Raw genomic sequence first — 22,264 nt, forward strand, 5'->3', positions numbered from 1 at the left:
TAAAAAAACCCAGAGTGCTTGTGTTGAATGGGGGTACTTAGACCACGGTAAACACATTGGCAGATTTTTGCCTTGACATTTTAAACTTGCTAGTAGGGTTGGGCCATATAGACAATATATGATATAAATTATAAGAATTTGTCCAATGATATAGTTTTTAATACTATAATCATATCATGATAATGTATGTTGGTTAATCCTTCTTGCTCTGTCCTGCAAATTTGACAACAAGCGAACAAACGTGCCCTTAAAACACTGCCGAGTCCTCTCGAACGCCGCTAACATCCCTCTGCAATGTTCTATATACTCCTAAAAACTAATTCTCTCCTTTATGGCAGAAAATATTGTGTTTTACAAGTTTGATCACTGCAGTACAATGAACAGCTAAATATGTTAGGAGGATATGCCAACTGGTAAACGCTAAGCAGGAGCTCTTGATTCAAAACAGCGGTGGGCAGATCTATACAAATAGTGACAATATAGATACCAAGTATAGTATCAAGTCATTATCAGGTCGATACTGAAGTGGTTAGACTGATTATAAACATGTAATTTACACTTAGATGTTCCTTAAAGCACCCAGTTAAGTCCTCTCCTTTTTGGCAGTCACATATTTTTTTTGTGATTTGATTTATCTAACTAAGGCGATGCTGTACCTTGTTTACTTTATATGCAACTATTTAAGTCAAACTAGTGGTGATCCTCAAGGTCCCATTTTATGGCCTCTCTGTTTATTATCATTTGGGCTATTCAACTGGTGGCTCTTGAGTTCAGTTAAAAAAACTTGTGAGAGGCTGAACATTTTTGCCGAAGGTCTGAGCGCTCCTGTAACTCTAACAAAATAAATAGACAAAAATCAAATGTCTCCAGTAAAGGGCAATAGTTTTTTGAGTATTCAAAATAAGACTAATAGTGCAGGGCCTCAGCATCGTGTAAATGTGGCCTCCAAAATAATTCAGTTAAATATCCCTGATTTAAGAAGTTAAACGCACACAGGACATTAATTTATCTGATTTTAAAAAGGATTTCAGCTGCAAATGATCTTTCAATAATAATAATAATAATAATAATAATAATAATAATGGATTAGATTTATATCGCACTTTTCTATTGTTATATACTCAAAGCGCTCACAGAGAAGTGGGAACCCATCATTCATTCACACCTGTTGGTGGTAAGCTACATCAGTAGCCACAGCTGCCCTGGGGTAGACTGACGGAAGCGTGGCTGCCAGTTTGCGCCTACGGCCCCTCCGACCACCACCAATCATTCATTCATCATTCATTCACCGGTGTGAGCGGCACCGGGGGCAAAGGGTGAAGTGTCCTGCCCAAGGACACAACGGCAGCGACTTTGATGTCCATAGGTGGGAAGCGAACCTGCAACCCTCAGATTTCAAATCCATAATGACTAAACAGCATTTCTTTCTTTGCTTAATATATTTCAACTACAGTATTTCTCTTACCTAAATGAGCCATACTCTGGTGGGGGCTGATATCGGACATGGGGCACTTCCCTGGACTGTTCCTGATAGAAAGGACCTCCAGTCTCTTGCTGCATAGTCGGTAAGTTCATTCCTTTAAAGGGGTAGTCTGGAGGTGGGCCCCGATGCTGGGGCTTGTAGTAATCACCTGGCTGCCCTGCAGGGGACAGCTGGGGTGACAGTGAAGAGCTGATGACAGGAGCATGTGCCTTAACACCACTCGTGGCCAAGGACAGCTGCATTAGTCGTTCGCTTAGAGATCGAACGTGACCTTGTTTTAGGTCCTTCAGTCCATCATCTTGGAGAACCTTCACTGCCCCGTTAACACGCTGCACGGTGGGCCGACCTTCTGTGCGCATTTTGGAATCCGTTACCCCAGTGACATAAAAGGCAGCTCCCCCTGAGGTTGGGATTGAGGCCTGCTGGGACTGGTTGCTCTGTTGCTGAAGCTGAGGAGGTGGGCCATGACCACGAAAATATTGTGACTGAACCTTTGCTTCCTCGTAAGTAGGCAGTTCCTCCAGATTTAGGCACAGACCCTGGGTAGTTGAACCACATCTACTGCTTCCACCTGCACCAGCTATTGAACCAACTCCCCCTCCGTTGCTTCCACAACCTCCTACTACTCTGGACCCCAACTTCTCCAAGCTGTCTGTCTGTAGCTCTTGTCCCTGGGGCTCCTGCCGGGCAATGTGGGGGGTCATGGAATGGTCTTCGGATGGACCACCCTGCCCGTGCCCTCCACATCCAGGTCCTGCTCCTCCTTGCTGTTGCTGCATCACAAAACTCCGATTCATCTGCTCCTGCAGGAGACGTTGCAGGACGGTACTATTTCCGCCTCCTGCGCTGCTGCTGTTCGGTGATTCTTCGGCTGCGGTCCTCATTGACCCTTCGTACGGACTACCTGATTAAAAAGGAATCCAAGCTCCCCTCAGTGCCTTCCTAAAAACAAAGGGTGAACAAGATTGAGAAACATAAGAACACAGTGTGAAGTATGGACGACATCTGTCATTTTCAGGTGTGCACGGTAAATATTGTACAGATCAGATAACATTAAAGGGGACCCTATGATGATATTTATCCACATTGAAAACACTTATTTGTGGTCTAAGTCAGGGTTTTTAACTATAGGGCCAGGGCACATTGTTGGGCCGTGAGAGTCCCTTCGAGGGCGTCAAAAAATATCTGTTTCTCTGTTGTGGTCCGTATGGTTCCGAAACTCAGTTATAATACACTTTTCCACCAGTTATGGTAGTAATGACAATCTCAAACACAGATAATAAGTCTTCAGTTTATGTGAGAGAGAAGTTTCTTAAGCACAAAAATTATGATTTAAGTGGTAAAGCTATATTTTCATTTGCACTTAAATTTAAATTTAATGACAGTTGTATTAAGAAAAATATTAATTAATAATGTAGTGTATTTATATTAGCACTACATAATTGTATATAAATTTATTTTTAATCAGTTATTTATGAGTCAATTTTTCCATGTAGTAAATTTCGTGAGTACTTTTTTTCCCCTAATTAGTATGACTTAAGCGTAAGGTTTGTGTATACTACATTCCTAAAAACATTTGTGATTAACCCATGGTTTTATATCATTTGACAAGGTTGTTAACCTGTTTAAACATGTCTTCTCAAAAAAATAAATAATTAACATCAATATTTATGGAACATGTCCACAAAAAAAATCAAGCTGTCAACACTGATTATTGCATTGTTGTATTTTTTTTTCACAGTTTATGAACTTACATTCGTATTTTGTTGAAGTATTATTCAATAAATATATTTGTAACGGATTTTTGAATTGTTGCTGTTTTTACAATATTTTTTAAAAATCTCACGTATCCCTTGGCATACCTTCACGTACCCCCAGGGGTACGCGTACCCCCATTTGAGAACCACTGGTCTAGACAATACGTGTTTGACATTGACATTGAAATTATGCTCCAGTCACTTTCAAAACGCTTTTTTTGTCCTATCCAGCCACTCAGGCAAATCATATTGTTGATGTAGATGCCCATATCTGCTCTACAAATTTATCTTACAAAGGGGAGGTGTTGAATACTTCTCTTGTAGAGTGGCCGTGCCAGCAACTTAAAGGTTCCAGGTTCGATCCCCACTTCCGCCATCCTAGTCACAGCTGCTGTGTCCTTGGGCAACATATTTTACCCACCTACTCTCAGTGCCGCCCGCACTGGTTTAAATGTAACTTAGATAATAAAGTTTCACTATGTAAAGCACTTTGAGTCACTATGGGAAAAGCGCTATATAAATAAACTTCACTTCACTTACTGCCTTATTAGTATTTGACTTAATTGAATGAATTCATTAATTGTTTGGCGAAGCCAAACAGGAGCAGGAGGGGATTGAAAAAAGAAAAAAAGAAAGACAGAAGGGTAAATGATGTGGACAAGAGGGGGATAAGACAGAGAGACGTTTTTTGAGTCTGTCTGCAAGCTTTTCGATTCTGGAGGCTTAAAGTCATTAGAGAAAGGCCCTATATAAACATAATTCTCACACACACACACACAGAGACAGACAGACACACGAAACACAGACTAAATCATAATCTATCTATTGGAAATGTGCACTGTATATCTTGAAGTTTTCACCACTTTTTTTTCCAGAAATGGTCGATAATAAACTTCATAAACATTATATAGATATACCTGGTCACGACACTAGGTACAACAGCTTACTCTCTGATCGATTCAGAATTTGCATTAAAAAAAAGCTAATTTTATTTTGCTTGTTGGTGTTGTTATGGTCAAGCCACGATTAGATGATAATAATACATTGTCTAACCTTTTGTGTTTCTTCCATCAAAACCTGAAGCAGACCACATCTAAGAAAGATTGACTTAAAGTCAAAGTAAGTGCTTCCACCTCACGGTGACGTCACAACGTAGCCATCTGCAAAACCCGACAAACAGAGGTGTGCTGCGTTTAATGCTTTGGCATTGTTTAAAGTGAGTATCCAACATTGAAAAAAACATTTTAGGTCTGCATACTACAAAACCCAAAACCATTGAAGTTGGGATGTTGTGTAAATCGTAAATAAAAAGAGAATACAATGATTTGCAAATCCTTTTCAACTTATATTCAATTGAACAGACTGCAAAGACAATATACTTAATTTTTGAACTGAAAAACTTTATTTATTTTTTTGCAAATAATCATAAACTTAGAATTTAATGGCAGCAACCGATGCAAAAAAGTTGGCACAGGGGCATTTTTACCACTGTTACATGGCCTTTCCTTTTAACAGCAATCAGTAAATGTTTGGGAACTGAGGAGACCAAATTTTGAAGCTTTTCAGGTGGAATGATTTCCCATTCTTGCTTGATGTACAGCTTATGTTGTTCAACAGTCCGAGGTCTCCGTTGTCCTATTTCACGCTTCGTAATGCGCCACATATTTTCAAATGGGAGACAGGTCTGGTCTACAGGCAGGCCAGTCTAGTACCCGCGCTCTTTTACTACTAAGCCACGCAGTTGTAACACGTGCAGAATGTGGCTTGGCATTATCTTGCTGAAATAAAAAATGAAAAAGACGTTGCTTGGATGGCAACATATGTTGCTTCAAAACCTGTATGTACCTTTTCAGAATGAATGGTGCCTTCACAGATGTGTAAGTTACCCACGCCTTGGGCACTAATACACCCCCAAATAGGGCTGCAACAAGTAATCGATTATAAAAATAGTTGGCGATTAATTTAGTCATCGATTCGTTGGATGTATGCAATGCGCATGCGCTGAGGCTCTTTTTTTTTTTTTAATTTTTCCTAAACCTTTATTTATAAACTGCAACATATACAAACAGCTGAGAAACAATAATCAAAATAAGTACAAAAACAGTACAAAACAGCGCCAGGGTGGCGCTGAGGCTACGTCTCATGAGGTGGCAGTAAGCCAGTCAATGATGTGTCGTCATGTGCAGCTCACGCGACCCCGCCGTATAATTTGGCTGGAAACATTCGAAAAATGGCGGAGGAAAACAGGAGCGATAGTTCAGCGGAGAAACATCTTGAGGTTAATGCTTCAATGGAGAAAAGTGTACGACCTAAGTCGTCCAAAGTGTCGGAACACTTTACTTTAAAGACTTCAAAGAAGACAGTTTCCTGTAAAACGTGCAGCATAGACAATGCGTGGCACGGAAGGACAACATTGCTTCAGGAGCACCTGAAGCGGAGACATGTGGGAGCCATGGATGAAGGGAAGAACTCACGGTACCTAACTTTAAGTCCAGAGTCCGGATAAATTGATCCGTTGTGTCCGAGATTTTTTTTAAGGCAGCGCTGCAGCAACTGTTGTGTATTAACTTTCAGAGTGTTAGGAACGTGTTGGAAAGTCGACGACTTCATTTTCTGTTTTGTTATCAGTGGCAACAGGCATTCATAAGTTAAGCACTGCAGCTCTTAATGTGTCTCCGGCACATTTGACTCCGTTTTGGTCGGGGGTGGGGCGGAGGCGTGGTTAAGAGGGGAGGAGTATAATTCACCAACTTGAGTATTTCATATATATATATATATATATATATATATATATATATATATATATACGTATGAAATACTTGACGTTCAGTGAACTCTAGCTATATATATTTATTTTATTTTACATATAAATAAAAGAAATAGTTGAATTTCCGACGGCACCTATCAAATACACAGTAATAAAAACACAGTTGTTCTACTAACTGTACTGTGCTTGCTGGTTACTAAAAAAAAAACCAAAAAAAACTTACCTTTCACTATTGGAGTAACCTTTGTTCTGCCATTTGCGTACTGGCAGGCGTTCTCCGAATCCCCTATCTTTCTATTGTGTTGCTAGTGTTTTAGTGAGTTTAATATTACCTGATAGTCGGAGAGGTTTGTCCACGGGTGTCTTGACGCCATGTCTCACGGGTGTCGACGGCAGCTGTACGGATGACACAAACTCAGCTGATATCCCGTAAGTGGTGACTTTTTAACCACAATCCGGGTAAATATCCTTTACCGTTTTTTTTGTAGACATCCGCAAATGAGAACAGGATGTTGCTTCCAGCTATCAGCATAGCCATCTTTGTCTCAGCATAAGTTACACTATCGGGTCTCCATTTTGCGAGAGGGCCCATTATACTGGGTTGTGAACGATGCTGCGCTGCGGACGCTTTGTGCTTCGCTGACCGTTCATGACTGAGTTCGGCCACCGTGTTTAATGGAGAAGTCTGTTCTACAAAATTTACAGGGAACATATCCCTTCCCCTTCGAACTCTCCTGGATAAACTGAAATTCTTGTTTTCATTCGTTTTGGAACTTGCAAGCGCATTTCTTCATTTTGCTCGTCGACGGTGTAATATATTGGGTTGGAGTCATAACCAGGCGAAGTGATGAAGTTACGTTTCTTTACTGTGGGCTTCAGAACAGACTCCCTAATGCATATGTTCCTTGACTGCACTTAAATGAATAATATATGTAGAATATATTTATATTATTCATATATTATATATATAATACATTATATTTATTATATTATTTATTATTATCATTGTTTATTGTGAGCGAACTGTGGTTCTGAATTTTCCCCAGGGATCAATAAAGTACATTCTATTCTATGTACAGTACACTGCAGTATTGTCCTGTTTAAGAGGGTCACAACATTGCTGAGTCAGGTCCGCATGGAGTTGGAGGGGGCCTGGCCTCCAGCTCCGCCTGAATTTCGGGAGATTTTCGGGAGAAAATTTGTCCCGGGAGGTTATCGGGAGAGGCGCTGAATTTCGGGAGTCTCCCGGAAAATCCGGGAGGGTTGGCAAGTATGGTCCGGATGGTTATTTTCTTTTGTGGTCCGGAGTACACGACATCCACAGTTTCCAAAAACAATTTGAAATGTGGACTCGTCAGACCACAGAGCACTTTTGTACTTTGCATCAGCCCATCTTAGATGAGCTCGGGCCCAGGAAAGCCGGAGGCGTTTCTGGGTTTTGTTGATGAATGGCTTTGGCTTTGCATAGTAGAGTTTTAACTTGCACTTACAGATATAGCGACGAACTGTAGTTACTGACGGTGGTTTTCTGAAGTGTTCCTGAGCCCATGTGGTGATAGCCTTTACACACCGATGTTTTTTTAATGCAGTACCACCTGAGGGATTAATGGTCACTGCCTTTCCGCTTACGTGCAGTGATTTCTCCAGATTCTCTGAACTATTTAATGATATTACGGACCGTAGAATCCCTAAATACCTTGGAATTGCTTGTTGAGAAATTGTTCTTAAACTTTTCGAAAATTTGCTCACGCATTTGTTCACAAAGTAGTGACCCTTGCCCCATCCTTGTTTGTGAATGACTGAGCATTTAATGGAAGCCACTTTTTTACCTAATCATGGCACCCACCTGTTCCCAATTAGCCTGTTCACCTGTGGGATGTTCCAAATAAGCATTTAATGAGCATTCCTCAACTTTCTCAGTCTTTTTTGCCACTTGTTACAGCTTTTTTGAAACATGTTGCAGGCATCAAATTCCAAATGAGCTAATATTTGCAAAAAATAACAAAGTCTACCAGTTCGAACATTAAGTATTTTGACTTTGCAGTGTATTCAATTGAATATAGGTTGAAAAGGATTTGCAAAACATTGTATTCTGTTTTTATTTACGATTTACACAACGTGCCAATTTCTCTGGTTTTGGGTTTTGTATATACTGTATCATCCTTATGCCCATACCCTGCCACCCTTTACCCTATTGTCAACAAAAAAATATTGAGTGGAATCACAGCCTGGAGACACTTGACAATCAAAAACCGCGGCGAGAAGGATCCGGATTTGGAAAAACCCAGTGAAGCTTTGCCTGTTAGTGCGAGGCAGCAGTTGCAGAAAGCGTACCAGAGCTAAGCACACAACAGAAAGCCTGCATAATAAAAACAGAGTTGAAAGTATTTAAACTCCCAGTTCGAGAAAAAACTCTGGGCTTCATGTGGGGAAATATAACTGTCCTTGGCTCTACAAATGGTAGAAGCATATTGCAGAAATGTGTCCCCACCAAAAGGGGCATATGATTTTAAGCTGACCCAGTTGGAAAAGTTGGTACAAAAAGCCAAAAAGTACATCAATACTTGAAATGCTGGGCCCTGCCTGCTGAGCAAAAATATTGTGATTATCTGCTAAAGGAACTTCAGATTAGCCTTCCTTAAAGGCCTACTGAAATGAGATTTTCTTATTTAAACGGGAATAGCAGGTCCATTCTATGTGTCATACTTGATCATTTTGCGATATTGCCATATTTTTGCTGAAAGGATTTAGTAGAGAAAATTGATGATAAAGTTCGCAACTTTTGGTACTTCCTGAAAAAGCCTCGCCTTTACCGGAAGTCGCAGACGATGACGTCACATGTTGATGGCTCCTCACATATTCACATTGATTTTAATGGGAGCCTCCAACAAGAAAAGTTATTCGGACCGAGAAAACGACAATTTCCCTATTAATTTGAGCGAGGATGAAAGATTTGTGTTTGAGGATATTGACAGCAACGGACTAGAAAAAAAAAAAAAAACGAGTTAAAAAAAAAAAACGCGATAGCATTGGGACGTATTCTGATGATTTTAAACACATTTACTAGGATAATTCTGGGAAATCCCTTATCTTTCTATTGTGTTGCTAGTGTTTTATGGAGTTTAATATTACCTGATAGTCGGAGGGGTTTGTCCACGGGTGTCGACGGCAGCTATACGGACGACACAAGCTCAGCTAATATATCGTAAGTGGTGACTTTTTAACCACAATTTTCTCACCGAAACCTGCTGGTTGACATGTGGTCGGGATCCATGTCTGCTTGACCGCGCTCTGATCCATAGGAAAGTTTCAGCTCCGGGAATTTTAAACAAGGAATCACCGTGTGTTTGTATGGCTAAAGGCTAAAGCTTCCCAACTCCATCTTTCTACTGTGACTTCTCCAATATTAATTGAACAAATTGCAAAAGATTCAGCAACACAGATCTCCAAAATACTGTGTAATTATGCCGTTAAAGCAGACGACTTTTACCTGTGTGTGTGTGCGTAGCGCTCATACTTCCTAAAAACCTGTGACGTCCTGCGTACACGTCATCATTACACAACGTTTCCAAGACGAAACTCCCGGGAAATTTAAAATAGTAATTTAGTAAACTAAAAAAGCCGTATTGGCATGCGTTGCAATGTTAATATTTCATCATTGATGTATAAACTATCAGACTGCGTGGTAGGTCTTAGTGGGTTTCAGTAGGCCTTTAACTGGTGACTAATAAGGGCTCTCTCACCAGAACAAGTTTGACCGAACAAAGGCCTGTCACAGCCCAAAATCACAGCTCAAGTCGCAGCCATAAAACTCAAGGCAACAGCCCTACCAAAGTAGCAAATCCGATCTTCTTATGTAGTTGTTCACATTACAAAAAAAATGTGTCCAGACTCCAATACGAATGCAAACTGACCCGAATACAGACCTACGGTCAGACGTCCTGCAGTGTTTACGGAAGTAAACATGCTTCAATTGTAGTTGTCTTACTGCTGCCACATTTGTAGCAATTTCAAGGATCCCGTGAAATCAAAGTCAACATTTTGTGAACCGCGGAGAAGATTAAGAAAGAAGATGTCTCCCGCAGTTTTGGAGACATTTGCCTCGATGTTTGCTCTGAAGAGCGTGTTGGCGATCGGTGCTGGAACATTGATTGAAGTGAGTTCCTAAAACATTATTTTCACCTGTTTCTGCTAATTTGTCAACTATTTATTTTGTATCCGTTTATTTTGGTGTATAATGATGACGCTTATGATAAGTGGCATCATTATTTGCCATTATGCGACCGAGTGTGGGAGAGTTCCCAATGAAGTCGCATTATAACACTCTCTGGTTGAATTGTAATATAAAACTCATAAAAATAATGTTTATAATATTGCCGACAGAAAATCAAATTCCATACCGTAGGAAAAGCAAAGCACACTAGTACAGCTTTGCAGATTAGGTGTGCTACTTAAACTGAATTGATGTAGTTTAACAGCCTCAGTGTTATTTTAGAGTAGTGTTTTGGGGGCTCTTGAAGACTGGATGCATTAATGTAGTCATAGTCAAAAAGGTATAGTTTTGTGGGTGTATTTTATCTTAACTTTTATCGTTTTCCCCATAAATGGCAGGTTATTGTCATAGTTCATATCACCCTTCCCTACTGGTCAGGTGTGGCCTGAGAGCTTTGGATTTAGTGTTATAACAGGAAACTAACAATATTGCTTTTCAAAGATTTTTATTTATTCAGTATTTTCTATGTAATTGTAATAATGTAACATGTTGTAAGCCAAAAAATCTTGCAAGCGCAAAAATTCTGAATAAAAGAGGTTGTGCACAGACAACAAAATTTGGGTGAACATCCAGCTCCTGTTCTCCAGGTAAGAATGTTTATTTCTAGAGATACCGCCCCCGATGTCCATGTAATGTTGCCAAGTCTTGTCAACCAAGACAGCCTTACAGTATCCAGAGTCTTTAGAAACTCCAGGAGGATCTCATTCATCCCTGGGGCCTTGCCACCAAGGAGCATTTTAACCACCTCGGCAAACTAAGCCCCAGAAATCGGAGAGCCTACCACAGATTCCCCAGGCACTGCTTCCTCATAGGAAGACGTGTAGGTAAGATTGAGGAGGTCTTCGAAGTGTTACGTCCACAGATCTTCAACATCCTGAGTCAAGGTCAGCAGCACACCATCCTCACCATTAACGGTATTGACAGTGCATCGCTTCTTCATCCTGAGGCGGCGGATGGTGGTCCAGAATCGCTTTAAAGTCGTTTGGAAGACATTTTCCATTGCTTCCTTGAACTCTTCCCATGTCCGAGTTTTTGCCTTTGTGACCCCCAAAGCCGCACACCGCTTGGCCTGTCGGTACCTGCCTGGAGTCCCATGAGCCAAAAGGACCCGATAGGACTCTTTCTTCAGCTTGACGGCATCCCTCAAGGCACCAACCACCTTGCAGCCACAGCTCCGATCGACCACCTCTACAATAGAGGTACGGAATATGGTCCACTCGGACTCAATCTCCAGAACTTCGTTCGTGACATGTTCCAAGTTCTGCCGGAGTTGGGAATTGACCCTCACAGTGCGTTTGGGCCTGCCAGGTCTGTCCAGCATCCTCCTATCGTTCGGACGCCAAGGGTCCTGACTTCTACTGCCGCCCAGCTCACACTGCACCCGACCTCTAATGCCCCCTCCAATTAGTGGTGAGCCCATTGAAAGGGGAACCCATGTTGCCTCTTCGGGCTGTGCCCATGACGACAGGACCAGCCACCCGGCGCTCGTCATCGAGCCCTACCTCTGGGCCTGGCTCCAGAGAGTGGCTCCGGTGACTCGCGTCCAGGCGAGGGAAATCTTAGTCTTCGTTTTTTCTTCTTCATAAAAGGTCTTCGACCATTGCACATTCAATATTTACATTTTGTATTTATTGCAATACCTTCCAGTTTTTATATTCATCACACTTTCAGTATTCATTTATTCATAGCACTTTTTAATAGACTGTGTATCTGTTTTTAGTGCCACTTTCATTATTGCCTTAGTGTTTATTTTGTCTTTGTTTGTGCCTTGTACAGTAGCTGAGGGAGTATCTTCCCCCCCTAATTATTGTTGGAAACCCCCAGTACTAAGACAATAAAGGTGAATCTGAATCTCTATGTTCATCAATCCATCCATTTTCTACCGCTTTTCCCTTTCGGGGTCGCAACAAATAAAATATTGAGTGGAATTCACTCAAGTTGAAGTCTTTCTTTTTTGTGGGTAGCTATAGACTGCAGACACTTGACAGTTGTGTTGACATTTTGTTTCCTTTCTGATTTGATAGTTGAGTGGATAATAATCAGAGGAAGGCACAAATTTAAAAAAAAAAGTATTCATGTAACATATTTTTGTCCTGGTCCTTATTTTCGATAGGTCATAAAAAAATCAATGATTATCGATATTGACCGATACAAAAACCTTATATTGTGAACCAATTGTTAGCCATATTGCCTGGTCCTACTCAGACTATATTCCAAGTCAAAAGCTATATCCGTTGCATTCCTAAGTCCGAATCCTTGGCTAAATTACATTAACAAAGTTTCTTGTGTTTTTAATAACCATGTTAAATGCATATATACTATATTGCCTTTTTCTCGACTTTCTTTCCTCATGCGAAATAAAAAAAAACATTAATATGGTTTAAGAATAATGTTATTTAATCGTGATTATCAAAACTAACACAGTAACCCTGTGATCAGGGTCGGCCGCTGGCATAAACACTATGTGGTTGTTTAGGGCCGCAACATTTAAGGGGGCCACATGATTATGGCGACCAGTCACTTCAGTCATGCTCTGCAAATATGTCATAGTTTTAATTTAGTTTAGCAGCATCGTGGCCAAGTTCATACAAAAGCCAATACAGATTACCAATTTAGCACCGCTTCAAACGCCGTCCTTGTGATGTATTTACGACTATTTCTAAAACGACTTTATTATTTAAGTTTATTTTGTAGCTGAAGCCTTACTGTAAAGATATGGTAAAAGAACATTTTCTCTTTTTAGTTTTTGCTAATTTAGTGTGTTTTGTTAAATTTTTAATTAATGTCAAAATGTCATACAGCAATTTTGAATGTGCTTCTCTGCGGTAGGATATTAAAAACATGTCTTTCCATTTTGAATATCCACCTATTTTTTTACCTTTTCATATACATTTTGGACATTGTCTGGAGCATGAACATATGCCTATTGAACATCCATCCATCCATTTTCTACCGCTTGTCCTTTTCCGGGTCACTGGAGCCTATCTCAGCTCCATTCGGGCTGAAGGCGGGGATTCACCCTGGACAAGTCGCTCTCGTCGCAGCTTTTTGTTTATTGGTAAAATGTAATTATACACATTTTTAGATTATTTTTTAAATATTTATAATACATACATTTATAAGGGAGGTGAGGGGAGCAGTGAGCAGCAGCTGTGGCCGCGCCCAGAAATCATTTTGGGGATTTAACCCCTGATTCCAACCCTTGATGCTGACTGCCAAGCAGGGAGGTAATGAGTCCCATTTTTTTAGTCTTTGCTATGACTCGGCCGGGGTTTGAACTCACGACCTACCGACCTCAGGGTGGACACTCTAACCCCAAGGCCACTGAGCAGGTAAGGTTCTTTTGAGGTGTGCGGGTCACCTTTTAAAACACTGTGGTGGATCTACAGTGTTCTATGCTCTCATTTGCTGGGGTGGAGGAAGCACGGTCAGAGACAGGAACAGACCTAGTACACTGATAATGAGAGCCGACTCCATCCTATGCTGCCTACTGGACAGCATTGAGGAGTTGGCTGACAGAAGAATGCTGACCAAGTGGACATCCATAATGTCCAATTCCTCTCACTCCATGCACGGCACTGTTTAGGCCCTGAGTAGCTCCTTCAGCATCAGACTTTTACGTGTTATCTTTTTTTCTTTGGGTGCAGCACGGGTGTAATGAAATTGTAAATGAATTTCCACAAAGTAGGAATTACTGGTTGCAAATGATATATTTGTATAACTGCAGCACAAAGTTAAAGTACCAAAAATATGTTTATGACTTTCTAAATGCGGTTTTTAACATTAAGAAAATCCTGTCAACATGAAAAAACACCCACCCAGTCACCTTCACAAGCCGTAAACTTCGAACAAGAGAGGAATTACTGATCACAAAACTCACTAGGTAGGGGTGCGACAAATAGAACACTTCATATCATGGTTACCATTGTTATTGCAGTATTGTTAAATGTGCTCAAAAAGTACTTATACACACACTGAAGCATTTTGACCAAGTCACATTTTTTTAATAATTAAAATGAACATACACTATTAGAAAAGCCATTATCTTGCATGTTTTTGTGTTTCTTATGATTCTCTGATAATGTTTTAGACTTAGTATTATATCTGTTTTAATGGATGGGCATTTATTGTCTTACATGTTGTATCATTATTATTTCTAGTTGGCGCTTTGCCGTCCTACTTTGTTCAGCTGTCATTGAACACATAGTAAATACACCTCTGTCTCTGTATTCCTGCGAGAATAGAACAATCATTTGGAACCTACAAGCTGTGCTCATTTAGAACAATGTGCACAATTAAATAGTTGGATATAAGTTTAGATTAGGGTATGTTGTTTCTTATTGGGGACAGTAGTTAATGTATTCACGTTAGCATTTAAGCTAGCTAGCTGGTACCAGTCAGTTTGTGAGTTTATCAAAGTGCAGGTATCAATCTCAGATTGTTGCTCATTTTTATTTCAAACGGTAAACTGCGGTCATTTTATTGTCATTCGTCCTTACATCTCCTTGTAGCTCCAAATGTGTTATACGAGTAATATCGAAAATCCAAAATGGGGCGACAAACTTGGTTTTGTCTGGGGCCACAAAAAAGCGAAATGTTAGTTTCAAATGTTAATCGTCTGACAGCACTCATATCAACTGATATTGACACACATTCTGTGAAACTATTAAAGGCCTACTGAAATTAGATGTTCTTATTTAAACGGGAATAGCAGGTCCATTCTATGTGTCATACTTGATCATTTTGCGATATTGCCATATTTTTGCTGAAAGGATTTAGTAGAGAACATCGACGAGAAAGTTCGCAACTTTTGGTCGCTAATAGAAAAGCCCTGCCTTTACCGGTAGTATGTGCGCGTGACGTCACGAGTTGCAGGGCCCCACACATATTCACATTGTTTTTAATGGGAGCCACCAGCAGTAAGAGCAATTCGGACCGAGAAAGCGACAATTTCCCCATTAATTTGAGCGAGGATGAAAGATTCGTGAATTAGGATATTGATAGTGAAGGACTAGAAAAAAAAATAAGCGAGCGCTCCGGGCGGCGGCAGTGTGAGCGTTTCAGATGTAATCAGACACATTTACTAGGGTAAATCTGGAAGATCCCTTATCTGCTTATTGTTTTAATAGTGTTTTAGTGAGATTTTAAAGATTGTAATGTATTACATCGAGATCGGATGGCTGCGGTGAACACGCAGTGTCTCAGACAAGCCGAGGAGCCAAGCTCACAGCTGCCTTTTTTGACAGCTGCTGCAGGACGACGAATAATCCAATGATTTCTCCGTTGAGATATATATCACAATTTTCCCATCCAAAACATGCTGGTTGACGTAGAGAAAACATGTTCGCTTGACCGCTCAGCTTCACAACAAACAAAAAAACACCGGCTGTGTCTCGGTGCTAAAGGCAGCTGCAATCCACCGCTTTCCACCAACAGCATTGTTCTTTATAGTCTCCATTATTAAATGAACAAATTGCAAAAGATTCAGCAACACAGATGTCCAAAATACTGTGTAATTATGCCATTAAAGCAGACGACTTTTAGCCGCTAGTGGTGCAGCGCTAATATTTCCTTACAGTCTGTGACGTCACGCATACGCGTCATCATTCCGCGACATTTTCAACAAGAAACTCGCGGGAAATTTGAAATTGCAATTTATTAAACTAAAAAGGCCGTATTGGCATGTGTTGCAATGTTAATATTTCATCATTGATATACAAACTATCAGACTGCGTGGTCGGTAGTCGTGGGTTTCAGTAGGCCTTTAAAGAGGCTGTTTGCAATCGTAACACGTGCACACACATTGGCTTTGTGTGTCTCTAGCTAGTAATAGCGATTTGGATAGCTAACGCTAGTCATCATTGAATATACAGTATATTCTATCATGATTGGAAATTGTTACCGTATTTTCCGGACTATAAGTCGCACTTAAAATCTTTTATTTTTTTTCTCAAAACTCGACAGTGCGCCTTATAACCCGGTGCGCCTAATATAAGGAATAAGTTTGGTTGAGCTTACTAACCTCGAAGTTATTTTATTTGGTACATGGTGTAATGATAAGTGTAAACACACACTATGATTGCAATATGCAGGGTTTCCCACGCATTCATTTATTTGTGGCGGCCCGCAACGAAAGAATTACGGCCGCCACAAATAAAAATGTAAAAAATAAAAAAATAAAAAAAACATATATATATTTTTTCATTTATTTATTTTTATTCTTCGGCTTTTGACTCGCTTGACCGCTCATAAAAGCAATGGGACATTGTCTGTGAATGTAGCTTGTAGTTACATATTGTATAAATATGTAAATATTATATAGATATGTACATAAATATGTACATAAAGTGTTGTAATTATATTACAACTCCGTGTTCTTCTTGGTCATTGCCGCCGCCGCCAACCCCCCCCCCAACTCCACACCCCCCGCCTTGCCACGACCACACCACCACAAATAGATACCTGACCTGTGGGAAACACTGATATGGCACAAGTAAACAACACCAACATTGGAAATGATCAATTGAAAATATAGAACATTACACACGGCGCTCAAAAATACATCAAAATGTTTTAGTACGACTTTGGTAAGCTATAAGCCGCACCGCTTGAAGGATTGTCGGCGCATTAAACATATGAGTATTATTATGGTGTGTGTGTATAAGGTAAGACGTATTATGTGGCGTTTTGTTTCGCAATATTATGCAAAAACAACTTTTCCTACTTTCTGGTACCTGCTGATCTTCATTTAGGATCTGTAGAAGTCCTTAAAATTTGCACCCGTCCGCAAGTCGATAAGCTTCTTCTTTTTCTTCTTGTTATGTGGCAATCATCCTCCGCTGTTGCCATTTCTAATATAAAGTAGTGCAAAATTCTCAATCATAACTGTCAGTAAACTCGTCATGAAAGCGCTAAAAAATACCGGTGTAGTGAGTGCCTAATATATGAAAAAAGATCAAAAATAAACCATTCATTGGCAGTGCAACTTTTAATCCGGTGCGCCCTATGGTCCGGAAAATATGGTAGTTGCTCTCTTGAACTGCCCCATACATAAAAAGGACATAGACACACACGCAAAAACAAGTACACTGATTTTGCTACTTTTTGTACAAGATAAAGCTTAGAGCTATGAGGTCAAATAAGTCACCAGAGGTATGAGGAAAAGTCTCAGTGTGGATGTAAGATAACCACTCATAATATAAAATAACAACACCAACGTGTATCATTGTATCACTTGTAACAAGAGCTCTGCCTATTCCCAGGTCCACATTTGTGTCACCGCATATTCGCAGATTAAACTAACTGTAGTGACTTGATGGTGCTAAATAAAAACTAACAAACTAATATTTTTGCCCGCTTATCATTAAGCAGAATCTAGTGCTTAAACAGAGAATCTCACGCATCTGAGACTTTTTTTTTTTATTGAGTACGGCTGCAAAGTAATCCGCAACAGGGGCAAAGAAAGTTGTGAGTTCCAGCCCATTGATAGAGATAAGAAACACAATTGAATTCAAGAAAGAACTTGAAGCAAAGTATATGACGTGCGCATTTTCTGCGCATGCGTACTAGGTCCCATTGCGCCGGTGGACGGACGTAGAGAGGGGGTCTTAAACGACCATTGTGTGTGTGTGTGTGTGTGTGTGTGTGTGTGTGTGTGTGTGTGTGTGTGTGTGTGTGTGTGTGTGTGTGTGTGGACAAGGATAAGGTAAGGCGGGATTTACCCTGGACAACCTTAGTTAATTCTTAGTGTAAACGGGGCCTGAGTTGCAACTGGGAATACTGTCACGATTGGGTTTGGAGGAAGTATGAAAAAAGTCAAGACTGTTTTATAAACATCGCTGCCATGCCTCCATGGTTTTGGTTTCAAATTTTGGGCTCTTATGCAGATCCTAAATACACAAATACTGTAACGAAGAGGTAAAAAAAAGTTAGTTTTGCATAACAGGGCCCCTTTAAGAGCAACTGTAAAAATTTGAGTCTGCCCTGTAAAAATAATGGTTCAATTGATTGATTGAAAATGTTATTAGTAGATTGCATAGTACAGTATATATTCTGTACAATCGACCACTAAATGATAACACCCGAATAAGTTTTTCAATTTGTTGAAGTCGGGGTCCTCGTTAATCATCCATCCATCCATTTTCTACCGCTTATTACCTTTGGGGTCGCTGGTGCCTATCTCAGCTACAATCGGGCAGAAGGCGGCGTACACCCTGGACGAGTCGCCACCTCATCGCAGGGCCCTCGTTAATGAATTCATGGTAAATGAACATTTATAGATAAAATACATTTAAATTAATTATCCATCCATCCATCCATTTTCTACCGGTTATTCCCTTTTGGGGTCGAGGGGGGCGCTGGCGCCTATCTCAGCTACAATCGGGCGGAAGGCAGGGTACACCCTGGACAAGTCGCCACCTCATCGCAGGGCCCTCGTTAATGAATTCATGGTAAATGAACATTTATAGATAAAATCCATCCATCCATCCATCCATCATCTTCCGCTTATCCGAGGTCGGGTCGCGGGGGCAACAGCCTAAGCAGGGAAGCCCAAACTTCCCTCTCCCCAGCCACTTCGTCTAGCTCTTCTCGGGGGATCCCGAGGCGTTCCCAGGCCAGCCGGGAGACATAGTCTTCCCAACGTGTCCTGGGTCTTCCCCGTGGCCTCCTACCGGTTGGACGTGCCCTAAACACCTCCCTAGGGAGGCGTTCGGGTGGCATCCTGACCAGATGCCCGAACCACCTCATCTGGCTACTCAAAATACATTTAAATTAATTATCCACAAAACACAAATGAAAGTGTTGGATGGAGAATGTTTTAAATGAAATAAAAGGAGACAATGATGATGCGTGAGAAAAGTGTAATCCAATACAACAAATTTAATTTGGCATAAAAAATCTACCAAAATGTCAGAAAAAAATGTTGGCCAAGTTTCACTGCCAAAGATGAAGTTAATGTTCACGAAATGCTTGTAATTTGACTCTTTCCAAGCATTAGTACTCGGTCTTCCGACACGACTTTTTTAACTGTCATTATAGTATCAGCGCCGTATTTTAGAGAAAATTGATGTTAAAAAAGGGTGAGAAAACAGCACAGGAAAAGAGAAAAAACTTTTTTTTTTTTTTACCTTGCAGCTTCTTCAACACGCCTTCAGTGGAAACATGTTCCTCAGATCTTCTTCGTTCCCGCTACTCAACTCAACGCTAAACCAAACATGAAAAACTTAACAGAATTCAACAAAACATCAAAATCTCAGTCGTCAACCGCCAGACTTGGGATGGGATTGTGTTTTTAGCGAACAATTGGTCTTTTCAGCGGTTTTAGTCGTTGTTGCTACTTTCATGTTTTTCCATAAAAAGGGAGGTCCTGAAGCAGGAAGCAAAAACACAATATCCGGTTTGCGGAAATCCAGAATAATGTTTCACAAATAAAATACCTTTCTAACTTTACCATCATTTCTCAGCTTCGACTCTGAGGACTTAGTTGGATATATATCAAAAAGTTCCTTCATGCCTATATTGGTTCTTATGTCTCAAACACAACGGTATTAGTCGATTACTTTTGGAAAGTGTTCCATTTTTAATGACTACTTGCAGAAAAAAACATTATACATCCATCCATCCAGCTTTTTCCGCTTATCCGAGGTTGGGTCGCGGGGGCAGCAGCCCAAGCAGGACAATGAATATTAAAATGCGTCATTTTATTTTCATTTCATTTTTTGGTTTTTATTAAAGCATTTGTAAAATAGTTGTATTTGTCAATTAATGCATACCCATAGAATTAATCATTTATAGTAAAGTTTTATTTCCATAACTATTTTCAAACAAATCAGTCCATCTTCAATTAATTTTTTTTTTTCTAAAACGTATACATGGATATACAGCGCCACCTCGTGCTAAATTGTGGCCCGACATGGATTTTTATTTAATAATAATTTATAAATTATGATTTATTTAAATTTTTACCATTTTAACCATTTTTTTCCGTTGTATTCATGGAAACCGATATTTTAATTTTTACCATTATAACTTTTTTTTTTTTTTTCAGTTTTATTCATGGGAAACGAGTATCAATTTAATTTTTTACCAAAATAACCCCGAGTTTTATTCATGGGGAACGATTATTAATTTAATTTCTTACCAATTTAACTCATTTTTTTCGAGTTTTATTCATCGGAAACGATTATTTATTTTCATTTTTACCATTATAAACATTTTTTTTTTAGTTTTATTCATAGGAAACAATTATTTATTTTAATTTTTACCATTACAAGTATTATTTTTTTTCAGTTGTATCCATTAGAAACGATTATCTTCGATTTTTACCATTATAACCATTTTTTTCCCAGTTTTATTCATAGGAAAAACATTTTTATTTTTATTTTTACCATTATAACCTTTTCTGAGATAGGCGCCAGCGCCTCCCGCGACCCCAAAAGGGAATAAGTGGTAGAAAATGGATGGATGGATAACCTTTTTTCAGTTTAAAGGCCTACTGAAACTACCGACCACGCAGTCAAATAGTTTATATATCAATGATGAAATATTAACATTGCAACACATACCAATACGGCCGGTTTAGTTTACTAAATTACAATTTTAAATTTCCCGCAAAGTTTCTTGTTGAAAACGTCGCGGAATGATGACGCGTTTGATGACGCGTGCTTGTGACGTTATCGGTTGGAGGGGACATATTAGCCCGGCACCACTTACAGCTAAAAGTCGTCTCTTCTCATCGCATAATTACACAGTAATTTGGACATCTGTTTTGCTGAATCTTTTGCCATTTGTTCAATTAATAATATAGACATTAAATAAGAATGCTGTTGGTGGGAAGCGGTGGATTGCAGCTGTCTTTAGCACCGAGACACAGTCGGTGTTTCTTTGTTTATTGTGAAGCTTTAACACAGAGCGGTCACGCAAACATGTTTCTCTACGTCAACCAGCATGTTTTTGCATGGTAAAATTGTGATATTAAGTCGGCTCTTACCGGAGACATCAGTGGATTACTGGACCTCCTTCTGCAGCAGCTGTCAAAAAAGGCAGCTGTGAGCTGGGCTCCTCCATGGCTTCCATCAAAGACACTGGCGTTCACCGCAGCCATCCGACTTTGAGGTATGACTTTACAATCTCACTAAAACACTATTAAAACAATAAGCAGATAAGGGATCTCCCAGAATTATCCTAATAAATGTGTCTAATTACATCTGAAACGCTCACACTGCTGCCGCCTGGAGCCGTCGCTTTTTTTATTTATTTTTTTGTGCTTCATATTCATATTATCCACCAATCTTTCATCCTCGCTCAAGTTAATGGGGAAATCGTCGCTTTCTCGGTCCGAATAGCTCTTGCTGCTTGAGGCTATGATTATATACAATGTGAGGATGTGAGAAGCCCTCACACCGGTGACGTCACGCGCACATCGTCTGCTACTTCCTGTAAAGGCAAGGCTTTTTTATTGGCGACCAAAAGTTGCAAACTTTATCGTGGATGTTCTCTACTAAATCCTTTCAGCAAAAATATGGCAATATCGCGAAATGATCAAGTATGACACATAGAATGGACCTGCAATCCCCGCTTGAATAAGAAAATCTCATTTCAGTAGGCCTTTAATTCATGGGAAGAGATTACTTAATTTCTTTTTTACCATAAACATTTTTTTTCTGTTTTATTCATGGGAAACGATTATTTATTTTCATTTTTACTATTATAACAAAATCTGTATTTAATTTGATGCATGTTTGGTACTAAAACAATTTCATGAGAAACAAACTTTTAAGAGCAAATTAACAAATTAAACGTCATTAAATGCAATATATTTAAAATGTACAACCAATGTTCAACCCGGCAAACTCAACTCCACTGAGCAGAATTTAAACCCACTATCACTGATTTTCAAGGCAAGAACTGATGCAGTGCACCACAGATGCCAGTGGGCTAATAAAGCAGGGTGTAGATTAGTGGTAAAAATGCCACTATAGTAC

The 22,264-nt window shown here is 39.8% G+C and overlaps 1 protein-coding gene across 4 annotated transcripts in view; it reads right to left on the bottom strand.

Moving 5' to 3' along the window:
• Positions 1-19,653, bottom strand: part of amot (angiomotin) — a 64,466-nt gene extending 44,813 nt beyond the window's left edge. Inside the window, exons 1-3 of one of the 4 annotated variants that reach the window (XM_061898114.1) lie at positions 19,409-19,653; positions 4,294-4,400; positions 1,466-2,425 (exon numbers count right to left, since the gene is read on the bottom strand). In XM_061898114.1, coding sequence (XP_061754098.1) covers positions 1,466-2,367 — 902 coding nt within the window. In that variant the 5' untranslated portion in view covers positions 2,368-2,425; positions 4,294-4,400; positions 19,409-19,653. Of the gene's footprint in view, positions 1-1,465; positions 2,426-4,293; positions 4,401-6,339; positions 6,404-19,408 lie in introns of all 4 variants that reach the window. The other 3 variants (XM_061898113.1, XM_061898112.1, XM_061898115.1) reach the window with 3 other exon arrangements.
• Between the last annotated feature and the right edge of the window lie 2,611 nt (positions 19,654-22,264).

The sequence above is a fragment of the Nerophis ophidion genome, linkage group LG04 (assembly GCF_033978795.1).
Source record: "Nerophis ophidion isolate RoL-2023_Sa linkage group LG04, RoL_Noph_v1.0, whole genome shotgun sequence".
Lineage (NCBI taxonomy): Eukaryota > Metazoa > Chordata > Actinopteri > Syngnathiformes > Syngnathidae > Nerophis > Nerophis ophidion.